The 21176-nt window shown below is 40.5% G+C and overlaps 1 protein-coding gene across 3 annotated transcripts in view; it reads right to left on the bottom strand.

Annotated features, from left to right (window-relative positions):
• Tm9sf4 (transmembrane 9 superfamily member 4) overlaps window positions 1-21176 on the bottom strand; it is a 49814-nt gene that overhangs the window by 24021 nt on the left and 4617 nt on the right. For 2 of the 3 annotated variants that reach the window (XM_005320590.5, XM_078051589.1), the window contains exons 2-3: window positions 3631-3744; window positions 1162-1261 (exon numbers count right to left, since the gene is read on the bottom strand). In XM_005320590.5, the coding sequence (XP_005320647.1) occupies window positions 1162-1261; window positions 3631-3744 (214 nt within the window). Of the gene's footprint in view, window positions 1-1161; window positions 1262-3630; window positions 3745-21176 lie in introns of those variants that run through there. The other variant, XM_021723248.3, reaches the window with a different exon arrangement.

Raw genomic sequence — 21176 nt, 5'->3', positions numbered from 1 at the left:
CCACCTATTGGACATATGATACTGAGCGGGGACAATTATACTCAGCTAGCAGAGTTAATGGAAGGATCAGGCAGGACAATGAACAGAACATGGTGCTCAAAGGTGAACTGGAGCCACAGCTCCCAGGGTTCTGTGTAAGTGGCACTATTACTAGGTGGTCTACTGGGCAAGAGACTTAGCTACTTTGTGCTTCACTTTCTTTAAGAGATTATACCTCATAGGTATTGTGAGAATTAATAAGGTGAAGCACACAGATGCTTAGAACGCAGTGCTTGGCCTATGCACAGGTGGTATTTAGGGGAGGGGATGCAGCCCACTTTTGGTTAAACTAGCTCCATGACCTGCCTGCAGCTGGTTCAGGAACCTCAAGATCTGGCAGTAGGCAAACTTGTCATCTGGGGGTTTTGGAAGTATCTGAGCCATGAGAGCCCTAATAGAGAAGACAGCTCTTTCAGAGGCCTGATCAAGAACCAGTTCTCTCTTTCTCCTTCCTAAGGTATGAGAAAAGGAAAGGCTCTTAAGGTCCTAGAGGTCAGGGAAAGCATTTCCCCAGTCTTAGCTCCAGGACTTAACACACAAGCCAGGCAGAGAGGAAGCACTAAAAACTGTCCTGAGCAGGCACCTTCAAGTGTGGATGCCAAATGGAGAATTACTTAACTTAGAATGAAATGGCTACCATTTATGGAACACCTGTGTCAAACACTGCGCTAGTCACTTAACACATTATTTGAGGCACCTCTTCAACAGCTTAGCTAATATGGCAACATCTCTGCTTGCTTTAGAGCAAAGGTAATCGCTCCCTCTTTCAATGAAAGGCAGAGCAGGTGACAGAAGCTACCAGAGAGAAGGGGATATTTAGAAATAGAGGGAAGCCAGTCTGAGCAGAAGCCAAGTGCTCCAATTCTGAAAAAGACCAGCTGGGTGGGTTCAAAGCTTAGCTTAGCCATTCATGGTACAACCAAAGGCAAATCACATAATCTGCAAAATGGGAATGAAAACTGCAACTACCCTCCCCCAAGAGCTGCTATGAAGATTAGATAAGCTAACAGGCACAGAAACTATGAGCAACAGTGTCTAGATAAGGGTCAACTGCTATTATCATTGCAAAAATTGTTCTGGGTTCCCCTTTGGGGCAGGCTGCAGCAGTGTGAGAGAACTTACCCAGATTCTCTGCCTTGTAGGTTATTTTGCTGGGCTGGCAGAAGGGCAATGAGTAGTATTCATAAGGCAGCTGAGTTCGAGAGCTGGTAAGCTTCACAGCCTGGTAGGAGAAGAGAGGCTGTTATTCCTCAACCCAGCAGAAACCAAGATAATTGCTCTAAGAATCCTCCCCACAGCTACACATATTCAGTATACTTGGTAGTATCATCCACCAAGCAAACTAACTGTAGCAGACATGAATATGGCCTACTATAGTGTCCATAACCCTGGATTATTTCACTTTTCAGTAATTTTAGATTGCAGTACAGATTTAGTTTAAAAATCACAACTGATTTAACACACTACGAGTCTTGAACATTTTACTATCCTTTGAAAAGATCATTTTATTCTGGGCCTCTTTCCTATGAAAATATTCCAGATGAGAAAAAAAGCCCCTAGGAACAAAGAGGGCACTCCTTATTCATACCCACATGGCCTTCTTACTTTCCTGCCTCAAGAATTCATCCTGCTGCTCCTCTCTGACCCTTTCTAATGACTTCATGCATTTTGAATGCCCTCATCTGTGAGTCCTTCCCTAACTAATCCACCTATAGGAACTCCCCATCTTTCCCCGTTCCAACCCTCTCAGTTTCCTTTACAACATATCAAATAAAAATGCAATGATTCAGCTTGGTGTGGTGGTGCATGCCTAAAATCCCAGGACACCTGTAACGCCAGAGTGGGGCTGAAGCAGGAGGATCATGGGTTCAAAGCCAGCCTTAGCAAAAGCGAGGTGAGACCCTATCTCTAAATAGAATACAAAATAGGGCTGGGGATGTGACTCAGTGGTTGAGTGCCCCTGAGTTCAATCCCTGGTTGTCTCACCCCCATCTGCCAAAAAAGCAATGATTCTGTTTTATGAAACAGAAGCTAGATTTAAATTCCAGGAGGGCAAGAATCACAGGTGTTTTGGTCATCTTGTTAATCCTTGTGCCTTAAGAATAAGGCAGAGTAGGTGCTACTAAATGTCTGTTGAATGAGAAAACCAACCCATCAATAGGCTACAATATTTTCATTCAATTCAATACTGTATAGCCATTGAGAATGAGGTATAAGATGCAGGAACATGTACAGGAAATGATGCAAGCACACAGAATACAGCTTCAGAAAGTGCACCAGTCACAGAAAACCCAAACCAGAAATAAGGGAATCATCAAAAATAGTGGAGCTGGGGATATTATCTCAGTTGGTAGACTACTTACTTGCACATAAGGCCCTGGGTTCAATCCCCAGCACCAAAAATAGATATTAAAATTTTACTATTGTTTTGCTTTAATTAATTAATTAATTAATTTATTTAACAAAAATTATCTTTATAATTTGGAAGCTACCCACCATTCTTCATATCATTAAAAAATATAAATAATTTTAGAATTCTAGGTCTATTTATTTAAAACTCTTGCTTTGGAATTAGGCATTTTTTTTGGACTTCAGATAAGCAATGTGGCATGCATATTGTGGGTTTCATAACATCCCCAGATGGGTCCAGAGTAGTACCTCATGGTCCATGACTATTTGTGAAGAGAAATGTAAAAACATTCATACTAAGTGGGATAAATGATGTGAATAAGTAGCTTCATGTTAGTTGTGGTCAGGTCTTGCCTCCAGTAGCTTAGAAAAACCTTGGGTGTCAGTGGGAGAAAGTATTGCAATGGTAAAGAGATGGGGCCTGAAATATATTCTGTATCTTTTTTATCCATGTGAACTTGGGAAACTGGTTCATTTGCCCAGGCCTTAACTGTATCTATAAAATGTACAGAAAATCTGTAAAACATACTTTGCCTCAGAGCATTCTTAGGTAGGGGACATCCTGAGCTAAGCCAGGCCCAAAATGTGGCATGTAAATAACCCTCAGTAAGTGTTATTTTATTTTTATTGTTTTCTCAAGATACGAGTCTGTCTCTAAGGAAGATACTTACAATATATAAACAATATGAGCAGATGCTATGAGTTCCACAGAGAAAGCCGGTAACTGAGAGGAGGATGGAGCAGATTAAAGAGGGAGTCAGAAATGCCACATAAGAAGAGGCAAGTGGAGTGAGACAAGAGACAGAGATGGACGTGGACACACACACACACACACACACACACACACACACACACACACACCATGACAGAGAGAGGAGGAGATAAAAGAGATCTGCATGAATTCAATCAAACAGAGAGAAACGGAGCAAAGCAGAAGCACAAAGAGGTCACTCAACAGGAGAGCCAGAGACATGGAGACAGAGATGAAGAGGCAGGGCAGAATTCCCGGAACGCACGCTCCGGGGCACTCGACTTTGGGTCAGGAAGCATGCACTGAGCTCTCTTTTTCTCAATGTCAATGGCAGTCATCTGTGTTCTCCGTAACCACAGGATGGACACGAACAGCTCACCACACACTCCAGCCTGACCGCCTAGTGAGGCTCCAATAGTGCAGAAACATACCTTGATTTCTACTGGGTCGTTCTGGTGGAAGTTGATTGGTGCAACCCCAGGGACATAGAAGGCGTTTGTTTCACACTTGAGAGAGAGAAGTAGCAGGGACCACGGCAACCATACCTGTTCAGAAGAAAGGGCACAGATGGAATGGGGGAAAGAAGTGAACTTTCTCCTACAGCAGACTACCCTCATGCCTGCTTCCAATGAGCCGGTGTCCCTTCCCCTTTGGGAAGGCTGCGCCCTTGTAAATGTTGTCTCCCAAATCCCCAATAATGGGCATGTTAGTACACAACTGTAATGTCGGCTACTTGGGAGGCTGAGGGAACACTCGAGCACAGGAGTTCGAGGAGAGCCTGGACAACATAGTAAGACTTTGTCTCTTAAAACAAAAGAAAAAAAACAAGCTACAAAATGATTCTGTACTTCCAGAAATATGCCACAGAATGGATCAGGTAATCAACATCTGGGCAACACTGCCACACAGGAGCCACACCTCCCTGCTTCTGGATCAGTGGGTTTTTTGTCAGCACTAGGGATTGAACCAGGTGCACTTAACCACTGAGCCACATCCCCACTCCTTGACTCCCTTTTTTGAGACAGGGCCTTGCTAAATTGTTGAGATTGGCTTTGAATTTGCAATCCTCCTGCCTCAGCCTCCCAAGCCACCGGAATTATAGGCATGTGCCACTGCGCCTGGCCTAGATCACTGTTCCTTTAACCACTTCATATATATCACTTTCCACTACAGCTCACAGGAAGTAAAGCTCCATAATGTTCCCATTTCTCTTTATATCAACAGCCTCTCCTTGTCAAGATGCTCCTATGTTACCATTTTTCTATGAGCCTTCTCCCAAAATGGAACAGGCCTCATCACCTCCTGCCCTCCTCAGCTCCAGCCACAGGGACCCTCTAGCTTTCCCTTGACCCTAAGCCCTTCCCTAAGCCTCAGGGCCTTCACCTTTACTGTTTCTTCTGCCAGAAGGCTTCTCCCACATCTTCATGGCTCCCACATTCCTTATTTCACTCAGGTATCTCAAATGTCACCTCCTCAGACAAGATTCTATCTAAAATAGTTTCCTTAGGGTTCCCATGACCCATTTCTCTAGTCCCTTACTCTACTTTATTATTATTCCTGGATTTATCTACTTGACATGGATGATACAGATTTATTTGTATATCATATGTCCCCTCCACTTGGACATAATCTCTCCAGTACCATGAACAGTGCCTGGCACAGAGCAGGCACTCAGTAAATATCTGCATGTAGGACATGCACGGGGGAATCCAAAGCAAGCAAGACTAATTTCTGACCTCAATAGGTCTGCCCATCAAAGCTTCCCTTTCCCTCCATTAATATCAGCACTTCACCTGTTCCAGGAACTAGAAGAGTTGCCTCCTTCTGCTCCTCTGTCTGGTCTGAACAAGGAACTTTCATCATCCACACATCTGAGTCACCAGCTTGATTGTTTCAGTATCTGCCTTCTTTTTCCCCTTCACTGCTACTCTATTTCAGATGCTAGTTTCTTCCCACTCAGACACTGGCTACAGCTGACTCATTACTTTGCTGTGGCAGCCCCTCCATCCACCAAGTTATTCCCAGCCCCTAAAGACATACTCATGAATCTTTCTGAAGTCCAGTTTTGCAGGCTGTCACTGACTGCCAAGAACACACTCATCTGTGTCTTTACCTGGACTATAAGTGGAAAAACGATGGCTTTAGAAGTTTCAGGTTCTAGCTGGGGGCAATGGTACATGCCTAAAGTCCTAGCTACTTGGGAGGCTGGGTCAGGAGGACTGCTTGAGCCCAGGAATTTGAGGTCAGCTTAGGCAACATAGAGAGATTCCATCTCAAAGACAAAAAAAATTAAGGTTCTGAGTTCAGTGTACTTTCTGTAGATACACAGCTTGGTCAAAGTCTTAAAAGTACCAGGCATGGTGGCATATGCCTGTAATCCCAGTGGCTCAGGAAGCTGAGGCAGGAGGATTACAAGTTCAAAACCAGCCTCAGCAACTTAGTGAGGCTCTTAGCAACTTAGTGAGACCCTGTCTCAAAATTTAAAAAAGGGCTGGAGACGTGGCTTAGTGATTAAGCACCCCTGGGTTCAATCCCTGGTACCAAAAACAAAAGAACAACAACAAAAAATCTTAAAAGCAATACATTCACAGTGTTTCTCTTCAGGTTTGATGTACACTTTTATTAGTATCTAATACCATTATGAAATAAAAGTTTGACCCTGATAAAAATAGCAACATTGGCCAAGATAGGTATGCTGTATTTGGTAGTCAGGAAGTAGGCAGAATAGGGAGAACAGAAAAATCTTTAAAAGAAGGTAGAAAATTGATTCAAGAGACAGAATTCCACAATGAAAGGCAGAACCCCTCCCCACCCCTCCAACTGGACTCAGTGGTGGTGCTCTCCCACTCAGCTCCATCCCCAGTTCTTTTTATTTTGAGATAGGGTCTTGCTAAGTTGCTAAGGCTGGCCTGGAATTTGTGATCCTCCTACCTCAATCTCCTGAGTCCTGGGATTACAGGTAGTGTTTTCGATCCTACCTTTTATTAAATAAATAAATAAATTTATTATATAAATTTAGATTTACAGAAGAGTTGCAAAGACTCTGTGAGTTCCCATGTTATTCTTCACTCGGTTTCCCCTAGCGTTAACATCTTTCATACCGTGGAAGAAGCTATTAAGAAATAACCAGAATTTTGACTCAGTAGCAGAATACTTGCCTCGCATGTGTGAGGCACTGGGTTCGATCCTCAGCACCATATAAAAATAAACAAATAAAATAAAGGCATTCTGTTCATCTACAACTACAAAAAAATTTTAAAAAAGACAGAAATACATGTTTTTTAAAAAAGTAAAACCTATTCAATGAATAATTCAAACACTATCCATGGGAAAAATGAATCTCCCTCCCATTCCAGCTACCCAGGGACAACTGCTACCACCAGTTCTTTTAAATCCCTCCAGAGGCATACTGTATATGTTTGCACAAAGGGAAGGTTTTCAGCGTTGGGGCTTGCCTTGACTACAACGACAAACAGGTTTTGATTCTTCCTGACAGTAATGGAAAGCTGGCTTCAATGTCCGATTTTCTCTCCATGGGAGGATTTCCTCCACTTGACCAGCCATCTGAAGATTCCAGTCCTCCTTCTTGAAAGCTTTGCGGACACTCACTTAGTGGTTAGAATGTGTTTCACTTGAGAAATAAACATTGTCCTTCTTTTTTTCTCTAATTTCCCTCTATATCTGAATTCTTGTTAGCCAAGATATAAGGAGGACAAATCCTGTGTTACTGGCATAAACTGCCATTCAAAAGTCGTTTAAAAAACTCAATTTTTGAAATTGTAGAAAACAATCGTCACACAAAGATACTACTAGCAAACTAATTTGTCTTAGAGGAAGGATCAAGGGAGGCAAAAAATTACAAAGAATATCTCCATAATAAACTCGAGTTTGTGAGCCAGGTGCAGTGGTGCACACATGTATGTAATTCCAGGGGCTCGGGAGGCTGAGGAAGGAGGATCGTGAGTTCAAAGCCAGCCTCGTCAACTTAGCAAGGCCCTGAGCAACTCAGAAAGACCCTGACTCAAAATATAAAAAAGGGCTTGTGGCTGGGCTGGGGTTGTAGTTCAGTGGTAGAGAGTGCTCACCTCACATATAGAGGGCACTGGGTTTGATCCTTAGTACCACATAAAGAGAAAATAAAGGTATTGTATTGGGCTGGGGATGTGGCTCAAGCGGTAGCGCTCTTGCCTGGCATGCGTGCGGCCCGGGTTCGATCCTCAGCACCACATACAAACAAAGATGTTATATCTGCCGAAAACTAAAAAATAAATATTAAAAAATTCTCTCTCTCTCTCTTAAAAAAAAAAAAGGTATTGTATTCATCTACAACTGAAAAAAAAAATGGACTGTGGCTGTGGCTTAGTGGTTAACTGGGTTCAATCCCTGGTACCAAAATAAATAGAAAAGATAGCTAGATAAATAGATAGTCAGGCAAATAGAGTCTTTGAATACTTACACTGACAACCAAAAGCAATTCAGAAATTCAGCTTAGAATTAGAACTAATCATTATACTCATGCGAGACTGGCAGTGTTAGATTTTTTTTTAATTTAATTTTAATCTAGATTTTTTTTTTTTTAGGGGGATGGGACACTTTGCCACTGAAGCCATATCCCCAGTCCTTTTTATTTCTTATTTTGAGATAAGTTTCACTAAGTTGCTCAGAGCCTTGATAAGTTACTGAGGCTGACCTCAAATTTGCAATCCCACTACCTCAGACTCTTGAGTTCCTAGGAATACAGGTGTGTGCCACCACACCTGGCTTAGTATTAGATATTAAAGGTCAATGCCATGGTATTCTCACATAATTGGAGGAATTACAAACTGGAACATTTCTGGAGACAACCTGGCATCTGTATCCAAAAAGCCCCCAAAAGTATATACTCAATTCTATTTCTAGTCATGTTCAAAAACATATGGCAAGTAAGACAAAATCTAAAAGGGGTTTCCTACAGCATTATTTAAGTGAATTGAGTGATGGATTTTTTTCTTTCTTTATGTATCTGTATTTTCTATCAAAATTATATAGTATTTATATAACTTCAGAAAAAAACGAGGCCAAAGAAAACATCACTGCTGTGCATGTTCAGGTTCAAGTAATTTGAGTTTGGCACGAAGAACATCCTCCTGCTGGCCCTAGGACGACTTTCCAGCAGAATCTCCCAACTTTTTTTTCGAAGCCTTGGGGAGATCCAGGAAATGTTCCTGGCCTGGAGAGCACACTGGTGGGCTCGCTTTGTTTTAGACACTCCACCTTGCTTGATCAAGTCCTACTGCCCCGTGGAGGTCCGGACGAAATGTTTCTTCCTTACTTTTCAAGGTGCTTTATAAATATCTCTATGACACTAGAGGAAAGAGAATGGAAACATCACCTGATGCCCAAGTGAACTTTCACACCTATATATACTTCTGAAGATTGCTGCTTAAGTGAGAAATACTCAATTCTCTACTTGTTTAAGGTACTATTATGACACTTTTCACGTTTAGTTATGGCCATTTCAGTATCTGCCATCTCTCTCCCTGCACTAGTAGCTCTTCTAGCTTTGTTGATTAGGGTGCTCAATAAATCCTTATTAAACACCAACCAAACTCTGATCTATTAAAATATGAAACCATCCATTCACACACAGGCTTAATACTGTAGTTCTTAATCTTCCCTGTTTCCCTCAAAAAAAAAAAAAAAAAAATCTGCCAGGTATAGTGGTGATGCTGACAGTAATCCCAGCAGCTCAGGAGGCTGAGGCAGGAGGATAACCAGTTTGAGTCTGGCCTCAGCAACTTACTGAGGCCCTAAGCAACTTAACAAGACCTGTCTCAAAATAAGAAAAAAAAAAGGGCTGGTAAAGTGCCCCTGGGTTCATATCTTAGCGCGTGCGCACACACGCGCACACGCGAGCACACACACACACACACACACACAAACACATAAAACGAAACAAAACAAAAAGAAAACAACCCACCTCACATTACTTAAGGAATTGTTCACACCTCTTACCTTTCTACTTGTAGAAGCACCTAGATGGAAAATCTCTGAGAACATCATCTCTACGCCTTATCTGTGTGTCTAGGATGGTGGTTCTTTGCCCTGTACATTTCAGAGTAACCTGGGGAGCTTAAAAACTACATGCTAAGCCAGGCCCATACATATAATCCCAGTTTTTTGGAGGTAAAGGCAGGAGGATCAAAAGTTTGAGATCTCAACTTGAGCAACTTAATGACATTCTTCCTCAAAAAAAAAAAAATATCCCAAGCGCTGGGGACATAGCTCAGTGGTAAAGCACTTGCTTAGCATGTGTGAGGAGGTCCTGGGTTCAATCCCTAGTATCAAAAAAAACAAAAAATTACCCATGCCAAAGTCTCATGCTAGATTACTGGTCATCATGATCAATGAAAAGTCAGAATTTCTGAGAGATAGGATCCTGTCTTCAGCATTTTTTTCTTAGTTGTTGACAGATCTTTATTTTATTTATTTATATGTGGTGCTGAGAATGGAATCCCAGTGCCTCACACATGCCAGGCAAGTGAGCTACCACTGAGCCACAGTCCCAGCCCTGTCTTCAGCATTTTTAAAGGGTCACTAGGTTCTTAGATCTTTGGAGAAGAGTATTACCGTTTTCTGGAAGCTCGTTAAAAAATACAGAACCTCAGGCCCTACCCTAGGACCTGAACCAGAATCTACATTTTAGCATGCTGTCCAAGTCAAAGGATCACCACTCCAGGTGATCTTAATGTAGTAGCTCAGTGGTTGAGTGCCCCTGAGTTCAATCCCTGGTACCCCCCCACCAAAAAAAAACAAACAAAAAAACAAAATTACATCCTGACAATCAACAGGGAGGTGTCTATCATACACTGGGGAAAGTACTGAGCCTAAGGCCCCAAAATACAAACAGGGAATTGAACCCTATCCTTCAGCTCGAAGCTTTGGGCCATCAACTTTGGTTGGCGCTGGTGTCCTTACTTATTGGGATAGATTCATGCATCACATATGAGACATTATGATCATTATTTCTTGCTAACTAAAAGCATGTGTTCTGAGTTTCCCCATCTAAGAAGCCTGACACCAGACCTTTTAGCCTTATCTGATAAGTGACTTGAAGCTGGGGCAGAGGATTACAATCTCCTTATCGAGCCAATTAAATCTAAGAAGTTACTTCAGTTCTACCTTCTTTTGAAACAGAATCTTCCAAACTTAGATGAGAGACCCTGGCCTTGGGAACTCAAGGACTCTCTGAGAGTTCAGGTTGCAGAGGAATGAAAACCAAACCCTGAGAGACATCAGTACACTTTTGTTCCAAAGTCTTAAACAAATGGAGCAAGTCCACTCAGGCAGGACAAAAACAAAAAGACCACAGTGAGAATAATACTCACCCTAAGGGGAAGACACACCACAAATAAAAAAGAAGACAGTTGCTCAGTACATACCAAGTACAAGGCACTGTGGCAGACATGGTAACTTCCAATTACCATTCACCTAGTCCTGCTGGTTCTAAGTCCTTCACACACACAGTGAATCTTACAACTACCTGTAGATTTTTACCACCATTTTGTAGGCAATTGCCAGTTAACACGAGTCAGAGATTAAAAACTTGCATAACTTGCATAAGGTCATCCAGGCAGAATGTGGAGGACAGGTGAGTTGTAATAGAAAATGAGAATGTATTGATGCTGCTGATACAAATGGCAGCTAACATTTACTCAATACTGATTATGTATCAGGCACATAATCAGTTCTAGTTCTTTTCATTTAACAATTAATCATCACAATAATCCTATTGGAAAGGGACTCTTATAATTCCCAATTCACAGATAAGATAACTGAGGTTCAGAGAGGTGACAAATATTGGATGAGCCAGGATTTATACCTAGGCAGTCTGAGCCCAAAGCCCATGTTTGAGCCAGTACAGAAATGAGTTCACCAACTATTTATTGACCACCTACTATGTGTCAGGTAGTACCATGTGAGCAGCCTCACAGATGCCTACAAGGAGCTTTTAGCCTACAAGGGGACAGAGACAAGACACCAGTTAATCCCACTAGGTGTCCAATGCTAGCAACTGGTTAAGAGGATAGGAATTATTGGGGAGTATACAGCAACACAGCTAGTCTTAAGAGTTAGGGGAAGGCAGGCATAAGGAAGGGAGGAGTGTTCCAGGAAGAGAAAAACACAGGTATCAAAGGCCTGGTGGCAACTGGAAGTTTCTGGCAGGTGAAAGCACAGGCTGTATTCTTCAAAGCTGACAGAGTGGGTAAATCAACCAGCAACCTAGTTAAAATGCAGACTCTGATTCAGTAGGTCTGGGATGGGTCCTGAGATTCTGCATTCCTAATGAGGCATCAGGCAATGACAACAATTTTTGGTGTATGGATATACTTTTAAATAATCTTGATGGAAAGTTTTCTAAGAAAAAAAATCCAGGAGCTAAAAATATAAAGGACATATAAAGGAAGAAAATGAAAAAAAAATACACACCACAAATAAATTAAAAAAAATGGTTTAGATAAAAACATCTACAACTCACTTGACAAAAGAGTCATTTCTTTTTTTTTTTTTAATAGATGTATGTTGGTTCACCTACAGCTTTTTTTAAATTTTTTTATTTTTTAGTTCTCGGCGGACACAACATCTTTGTTGGTATGTAGTGCTGAGGATTGAACCCAGGCCGCACGCATGCCAGGCGAGCGCGCTACCGCTTGAGCCACATCCCCAGCCCCAAGAGTCATTTCTTAAGATACCAATAATTTATAATTAATGAAGAACAAATAACTCATAACTCAAAAGAATACAATCAGGCAGTTTAAAAACAAAATGAAACAAAAAGTTCAAATGGCTAAGCACAAAAGGATGCTCAATATCATTCATGATTTTAAAAATGTGAGTCAAAATAATGACATCTCATTTTTAACCTATCAGAGTCACAAAGTATAAAAATGTCTGGCATAGTTTTTGGGGAGAGCAAGTTAGTCATGTATTCTTTTTTTTTTTTTTTTTTTTAAAGAGAGAGTGACAGAGGGGGGAGAGAGAGAGAGAGAGAGAGAGAGTTTTTAATATTTATTTTTTAGTTCTCGGCGGACACAACATCTTTGTTTGTATGTGGTGCTGAGGATCGAACCCGGGTCGCACGCATGGCCGGCGAGCGCGCTACCGCTTGAACCACATCCCCAGCCCCTAGTCATGTATTCTTAAATGGAAGGCAGAACTATTATTGAAGGACTGCCAATGTGAGTTATTGGAGAGAAAAAAAGTATGATGCTCAGGGTCTATGTATAGCATGGTCTCATTTGCTAAATAGTTTTTTTTTTTTTTTTTTTTTGTACCAGGGATTGAACCTACAGATACTTTACCACTGAGCCACAACCTCAGCCCTTTTTAATATTTTATTTAGAGACAGGGTCTTGTTGGGTTGCTTAGGGCCTCACTAAATTGCTGAGGCTGGCTTTGAACTCATGATCCTCCTGCCTTAACCTCCTGAGCTGCTGGGATTACAGGCCTGCATCACCATGTCCAGCTTTAAATAGTTTTTTAAAGAGCAAGTACCAAAACTTGACAAAGACATTACAAGAAAAGGAAGCTACAAATATCTAGCATGAACATAGATAAAAAAGTCTTTACCGAAAAGTTTTAAGTAAATTGAACCAGCAACATATAAAAAGGTCTATATATCATGACCAAGTGGGATTTATCCCAGGAATGACAGATTAATACAATTTGTTGTAATAAATAGCATAGAAGACAAAAACAACACCATTATTGCAACAGACTAAAAAAAAGCACAACAAAATCCAACACATGGCAATCATAAAACTCATCAAACCAGGGAACTTCTTCACTCAGATAAAGGGCAACTATGAAAAACCCATAGTTGACATCATACTTAATGGTGAAAGACTAAATGTTAAGTTCCCCTAAAATCAGGAACAAGGCAGGATGTCCATTCTCACCATCTATTTCACCACTATGCTATAAGCCAGTACATGGAAGCAAATAAATTAATTAGAAATTAAAGGCAACTACAGTAAAAATAAGTGAAGGGGCTGGGCTTAGTAGAAAAATGCTTGCCTAGCACATGTGAAGCACTGGGTTTGATCCTCAGCACCACATAAAAATAAAGAAATAAAATAAAGGGCATTGTGTCCATCTACAACTAAAAATATTTTAAAAAGAAGAAGTAAAAAGTGCTTTTACTTGCACATCACATGATCTTGTATTTAGAAAATCCTAAGGAATCTACAAAATAATTAACTAGAACTAATAAGCAAATTGAGGAAGGTCACAGACCACCAGATCAACATATAAAAAATTAACTATATTTCTACATACTGGCAGCAATCAACCTGAAAAATATAATTAAAAAAAATTCTACTTAGTATCAAAAAGAACATTTAGGAATATATTTTTAAGAAGGACTTGTACATTTAAAATTACAAAACATTGCTAAGATAAATTAAAGAAGATCTAAATAATTGGAGATATTACATGTTTACAGATTGGAACTCAATACTGTTAGGATAGAAATTCTCCTCATATTGGATTCAATGTGATCCCTATCAAAATCTCAGCAGACTTCCTTGCAGAAATTGACAACCTGACCCTAAAATTTACACAGGAACAGAAAGGACCTAATACATACAAAACAATTTTAAAAACCAAATCAGAGGATTTACATTATCCAATTTCTAAATATTATAAAGCATAGTAATAAAGACAGTATGGTAAGGATACACATACATGTCAATGGAACAGAATTTAAATTCTAGAAATAAATCTTTACATTTATAATAAACTGATCTTCAATAAAGGTGCTGAGGTAATTCAATAGGCCAGTACCACAAAAACAAAAATAAACAAACAAAAACAACCTCAATGTGAACTATAGACCTAAATAGAAAAGCCCAAACCCTCAAAATCTCTAGAAATATAGAGGAGAAAACCTGTGTGGATTAGGCAAAGATGTCTTACACATGTCACCAACAGTATAATTCATTAAAAAATTAATAAATAGCTGGGCACAGTGGTGCATGCCTATAATCCCAGCAGCTCAGAGGCCAAGGCAAGAGGATTGCAAATTCAAAGCCAGCCTCAGCAATTTAGCAAGATCCTGTCTCTAAATAAAATATAAAAAGGGCTGGGGATGTGGCTCAGTTGTTTAATCCCTGATAAGAAAAGAAAAAAAAATCATAATTTAGATCTCATAAAAAAATAAAACTTTTATACTTTCAAAGACACCATTAAGAAAAGATAGGCCACAGACTAGGGGGACAATCTTTGCAAATCATTTATATAATAAAGGATTTATATCTAGAATAAATAAAGAACTCTCGTAATAATCCAACTAAAAAACAGGTGAGCCAGGTACAGTGGCGAATGCCGGTAATCCTAGTGGCTTGAAAGGCTGAAGCAGGAGGCTCACGAGTTCAAAGCCAGCCTCAGTAAAAGCAAGGTGCTAAGCAACTCAGTGAGACTCTGTCTCTAAATAAAATACAAAATAGGGCTGGGGATGTGCTCCAGAGGTCAAGTACCCCTGAGTTCAATCCCTGGTACCAAAATACAAAAAAACAAAACAAACAAATACCACCCCCAAATAAAAAAACTGGCGAAAGCTGGTGATAAAATACTTGTTTAGCAGGTAGGAAGCCCTGAGTCCAACCCCCAGTACCCCCCCAACAGAAGCTAAAGATTTTTTTAAAATATTTGTTGATTGACCTTTATTTATTTACTTATATGTGGTGCTGAGACACTAACCCAGTGCCTCACACGTGCAACGCAAGTGCACTACCGCTGAGCCATAACCCCAGCCCCAGAAGCTAAAGATTTGTATAGACTTCTCACAAGAGAAGATATATAAAGATATATGAATGGCTAATAAACACATAAGATGTCTAGCTGGTTATGGAGGCGCATGCCAGCTACTCAGGAGGCTGAGGCATGAAGAATACAAGTTTGAGGACAGTTTGGGTAGCAAGACTCTGCCTCAAAATAAAAATAAACAAATACAGGCCTGGGGACATAGTTTGATAGTAGAGCACCCCTGGATTCAATTCCCAGTACTACCAAAAAAAAAAAAAAAAAAGTTTAATCTCATTTGTCACTAGGGAAATGCAAACCAAAACCGCAGTGAGGTAACCACACAAGCGCTAGAATGACTCAACCCAGAAATACAGGCAAGCAATATGGACCAGGATGTGGAGAAAGGAACCGCCACATATTGTTGATGGGAATGTAAAATGGCATAGGCACTCTGGAAAGTTTGACAGCATCTTAAAAAGTTAAACTTACCATACTAGCCAGCATTTCCAACTCTAGGCATTTACCCAAGAGAAAAATATACTTCCAAAGACCTGTATGTGAATGTGCAGAGCAATTTTAATCACCACATAGTAGTTCCCCCTCATATAAGTGTTTCACTTTCCAGTTTCAGTTACCTGCAGTCAATAAAGGTCTGGAAAATTTTCCATTAAATGGAAAATTCCAGAAATAATGCATAGGTCTTAAACAACTTTTATTATAGCATAGTGTTATAACGGCTCTATTTTGTTGTTATTTTTAGTCTCTTCCTATGTTTAGTTAATAAATTAAACTTTATCATAGATACACATGTATAGAGAAAAACAGTACATATAGGGCTCAGTACTAGACGAATATCCACTTGGGAACATCAGAATTTGTTCCATCAAATGGGGAGACTGTTGTAGTTCAACTTTGGAAATTATCCAAAGGCCAATCAATTAGTAATGAAGAAACAAAATGTACTATCTCCACACAATGGAATAGTATTCAGCAATTTAAAAAAAAAGTACTACTAATACATGTTAAAGCATGGATAAATGTCAAAAACATTATACCATGTAAAAGAAGTCAGATACAAAAGTCTACACACCATGATTCTGCTTCCACGAAATGCCTAGAAAAGGAAATCTAGAGACAGGAAGCAGATCAGTAGTTGGCTGGCTATGGAAGCAGGGGTTGAGGAAAACTGGGGTAATAGAAATGTTATAAAGCATTGTTGTCATTATAGTGATAGTTGCAGAAGTCTACATTTATTAAAAAGTTCAGTGAGTGATTTTATGGTTCCAAATTTGAAGAAAAAAATAACTAGCTGGGAAATGTACAGATGAAATTAGTTTTGCAATATAATGATAATTATTGAAAGCTGGAGATGCGTTATGGGGATTAGCTATGTTATTCTACTTTTACTTATGTTGGAAATTTTTATAACAAAAAGTTTAAAAAAGTAGCCACATGCATAAAAATGTCCTGGAGCAGTGGTGCATGCCTGTAATTCCAGTGACTCGGGATGCTGAGGCAGGAGGATTGTGAATTCAAAGCCAGCCTCAGCAACTCAAGGCACTGAGCAACTCAGTGAGACCCTGTCTCTAAATAAAATACAAAATAGGGCTGGGGATGTGGCTAAGTGGCCACATGCCCCTGAGTTCTATCCTGAGTACATTAAAAAAAAAAAAAAGTTCTGGAAAGATATTTTAAAAATCAAAAACTACCTCTGATGAATGGATTACAGGTAGCTCAATGACTTTTTCATTTTATAGCTTTCTAAGAAACTGACACAATTATATATTTTACTATCACAACGTTTTTATATTTTACAACTTTTATACTTTTTCCCCCCACGCACATGGATCACTCTTTTTTAAAAAAATATTTATTTTCTGTTATAAATTATAAAAATACTTATTTTCAGTTATAAGTTATTTCAGTTATAAGGACACAATATCCTTATTTTATTTTTATGTGGTGCTGGGGGTCGAATCCAATGTCTCACACGCGGTAGGCAAGCGCTCTACCTCTGAGCCACAATCCAGCCCACATGAGTCACTCTTATTCAAAATAAATTTATTTGTGGGGGCTGGGGCTGTGGCTCAGCGGTAGAGCGCTAGCCTAGCACATGCAAGGCCCTGGGTTCGATCCTCAGCACCACATAAAAATAAATAAAATAAAGGTATTGTGTCCAACTACAACTAAAAAATAAATATTAGAAAAAACACATTTGTATTTTAAGAAGAGAAGGAAATGAGTTGCCTCTGAATAGTGACAATTAAGAGTTAAACTTAAGAATGATGCAGAAAGGAGCTGAGCTGAAGGTTAGTAGAAAAGCACTTGCCTAGCATGGCAGAGGGCCAGGATATAATCTCCAGTATCACAAAGAAAGTAAAGAAAAAAAGGAGGAATGATGCAGAAAAGATTCTGCCGCCAGGTTTGTGGGTAACCAGACAGATCAGCAATTCTTTTTCTTTTTTTATTGTTTTTTAAGATGTTGATGTACCTTTATTTTATTCATTTACCTATATGCAGTGTGGAGAATTGAACCCAGTGCCTCACACATGCTAGGCAAGCCTTCTACCATTGAACCACAACTCCGGCTCCATGCAATTCTTCAGCTCAGGGAGTACCACAAACCTCTCTGAGAACCTTACAGGAGCTATAGACCCTGCTCACAGGGAGGTGGGGAAGTTCCAATGTACACAATGTAACATGATTCCAGGAGAATCAGGGCCATAGTAGCTTATGGGCCTTTGACAAGACTGTCATACTACAAGCTGTTCCAACTAGGACTCCATTATCCTCTGGAGCCCTGACAGCCTGAAAGGATGATTGACCCACAGTTCATTTCTGTATAGAAGGCAAAGTAGCAAAGCACTTGCTTCTTTGGAAATTCCTCTGTATTTTTCTTCAGTTTTCAACTGATCACCTCAGTAACTCCCATTTGAGGTTTAGTATGAAAAGTCAGTTAAGTATTTAGCAAACATCTTTTGCATGTTCAGAGCCATGAAAGGAGGGGGACTTCTAAGAGACATGAACCAGCCCATTCAATGTCACTTTGCTTTATTTGGTTTCCAAGTCACCAGACCACAAAGGCAGCTTGTCAGAGAACAAGGTGATGGCAATCTAGAGGGCCTCTTGTGTAGTAATCCTACACTCCATCACTGGCAAAGATATGGGTGACCTGGAAAGTGATAAAGCTCAAGAGACCCAAGAATCAAGGTCTTTCCTTCCTTGGTGTTTCTTCTTGGGGATTGGACAATCAGAAAAACCCTACTAACAACAAACAAAAAAAGGGCTGCTAGAACAAAATAGCACTCCTTACCCACCAAATTTTGCTCCACCCAGTTTTTAAAATTTTTTTTTTTGTAGTTGTAGATGGACAGAATGCCTTTTTTTCATTTGTTTATTTTTATGCGGTGCAGAGGATCAAAACCAGTGCCTCAATGCATGCTAGGCAAGTGCTCTGCCGCTGAGCTACAGCCCCAGCCCTCCACCTAGTTTTAAAGGTGTGAACAATTAATTTACCCAAAGAATAGGAAGTTCCCCCTGAGAACTGAAAACGATTTCACTCACTCACATTGCTGTGTGACCAGAAGTTAACCTTTTCTTTTCTGGAGCCCTCTGCCTTGCAATCTCCTTTCCCATAAATAGTATCACCCAGCTATACAGTCTGGCCAATCTGAACAGCGGTTCCGCTGGGCCTGGTGGCCCACGCCTGTAAACCCAGTGGCTCGGGAGGCTGAGACAGGAGGATCATGAGTTCAAAGCCAGCCTCAGCTACGGTGAGGTCTAAGCAACTCAGTGAGATCCTGTCTCTAAATAAAATACAAAATAGGGCTGGGGATGTGGCTCAGTGATTGAGTGCCCCTGAGTTCAGACCTTGGTAACTGCTCCCCCACCCCCAAGAACAGTGGTTCCTGTTTCTTCCATGCCCTTCCTGCTGCTGAAAAAGCAGCACCTTCCTCACAGGTGGCTAGATTCTTCTTTTTCTTTCTCAAAGATAGTCACCTTATTAAGACCACATCAGTAACTGCTCCTAGATTAAAGAAAAGGAAAAAGAAAGGCGAGGGAGAGGAAAGAAGAAAAGGAAGCAGAAAAAAGGCTTTGGGGACACAGTTTGCCAACAGTTAAATGAAATCAATTACCCATTCAGTTAAAACTCCCTGAGAATTCAACCCCACATGAATGAAGGCTAATGACAGCTGAAGAACACTAAGAAGCCCATGGAGCTAAAGAACTCATAGAGAAAAAACAAAAACATCCACAACCAAATTAGTCACTGGGGACTCTGAAAAATGTAGCCTTTATTTCAGGGCCAATAGACACAGAATAGTAGAGACACATAAGACACACAAAAAGACAAAAATTTATTGAGGGAAGAGGAAGACACCCAATAGGTTGTGTAAGTCCAGGTGAAACTAACCATCCACATAAAGCAATAGGCAGCCAGAAATGCCCTGCCCTTCTCTCCTGCCCTCAGGGCTGACCACAGAACTCTCAGCTTAGAGCACCTAGGAACCATTTCAAACACTGGAGTAGAGTTACAGAAGCCCTCTTTGTGCCAGGCCCTTTTATCTTGTGTATCATCCACACATCACAAAACAGGATCATCACAAAAGGGTCATCTCATCACAACAACCCTTTTGAGCAGAGTATCATCCCACTTCAAAAACAAAAAAATAGATTCAGTATGAGATGACAAAAAAAGTTTGGTGATGGCTGCATAACATTGTGAATTAATGTTGGAACCTTTACACTTAAAAATGGCCACAATGGTAAATCAATCTCTCTCTCTCTCTCTCTCTCTCTCTCTCTCTCTCTCTCTCTCTCTCTCTCTCTCTCTCTCATACACACGCACACACACACAAGATTAGGAAAAAAATAAGGTAATAGGCATAAGGAGGCAAACAGTTTGATCACAGTCACAAAACCAGTACAAAGTCACAGAAGTAACAAGAGTATCAAGAGCTGGAATTCTAGCCCAGATTCTTAGCCCAAGCCTGAGAAAGAGATTTCAAACTTTGAGAGCTCGGTTTCATGTGTCAGGCATAGGTAAGAAATCATGTTAGATTGGCACAGAGGAAGCAATGAAGAGGAATGAGATGGAACTGAGAAGTCCTGGGTGTCCCCATTCGTGCTCCATTTGGGAAAGAGTGGTGTCAGCAAATGGTTCAGGGATCAAAGCAGATTTGGAGGTTGGTGGCTCCTGTTATTCGTCTGTGGCCAGATGGCCCTGCTTATCCTGGGTCCTTCCCACCATCCTGCCAGTGTCCAGAGATCAAAACTCAACCTTCTCCAACATTCTGTAACCTGCTTTTTTAATGCCAAGATCAAAGGGGAACTTTTGTCCTCCTTGTAAAAGAGAAACCAAGAGGCAACTAAATGCTGGCTCTCCCTCCTCTGTACTTCCTGGGGGGATTAAGGGCACTCCTTTAAAGGGACTCCTCAGGGAAACACATTTAACCAAGGCCTAGTTTCAGCACTTCACCACAGAACACCAAAGCTCCTACAGAGTGTGCACCAGGTGGGGCAACTTGAGAGCAGACAGACACAACCAACACAAGACAACCTGCAAAGATCACAAAAACTATGATCTTGGAAAAAAAAAATCTGTTATAGGCATATTAGCAAAAAATATCACCTTAAAGGCAAGTATTCTAGACCACAGAATTTTGACTTTTAGAAATCATAAAGTCCAAGCTTTAATTTCACACATGACATACTTGGAAAACAGACCAGTAAAGCCAAAGTGATTTGTCTAGGGTATACAGAAAATGTGATAGTGTTGGAACCACGCCCAGACTGACCCTGTGCTCCTTTCTCATTAGCTAATGCCCAGCCATACATGAGGTCCAAAAGAGAGAGCAGCTCCCCACATCATGACTGGTGGCAGAGTCCAGGCTTCTTGCCTCCTGTTCAGGACTTTCCCATCCAAGTGCCCTATGGTTAGCACTAGATTCCATAACTAAAAACTGTTCCTGTGCTTCTGGCTTGGGGGGGGAGGGGCGTGTGCTGGCTAGTGCTGCCTACACTCAAGAAAACTGTGTGTGTGTGCATGGTACTGGGGTCAAACCCAGGGCCTCATGCATATTGGATAAATACTCTACCACTAGGCTACAACCCCAGCTCTTTTAAATTTTATTCTTTTTTTTAATATTTAGTTTTAGTTTTTTAAGTGGACACAATATCTTTGTTTTATTTT

The sequence above is a fragment of the Ictidomys tridecemlineatus genome, chromosome 5, assembly GCF_052094955.1.
Source record: "Ictidomys tridecemlineatus isolate mIctTri1 chromosome 5, mIctTri1.hap1, whole genome shotgun sequence".
NCBI lineage: Eukaryota > Metazoa > Chordata > Mammalia > Rodentia > Sciuridae > Ictidomys > Ictidomys tridecemlineatus.
The sequence above is the reverse complement of the archived record's forward strand: the minus strand, read 5'-3'. Positions and strand labels throughout refer to the sequence as shown.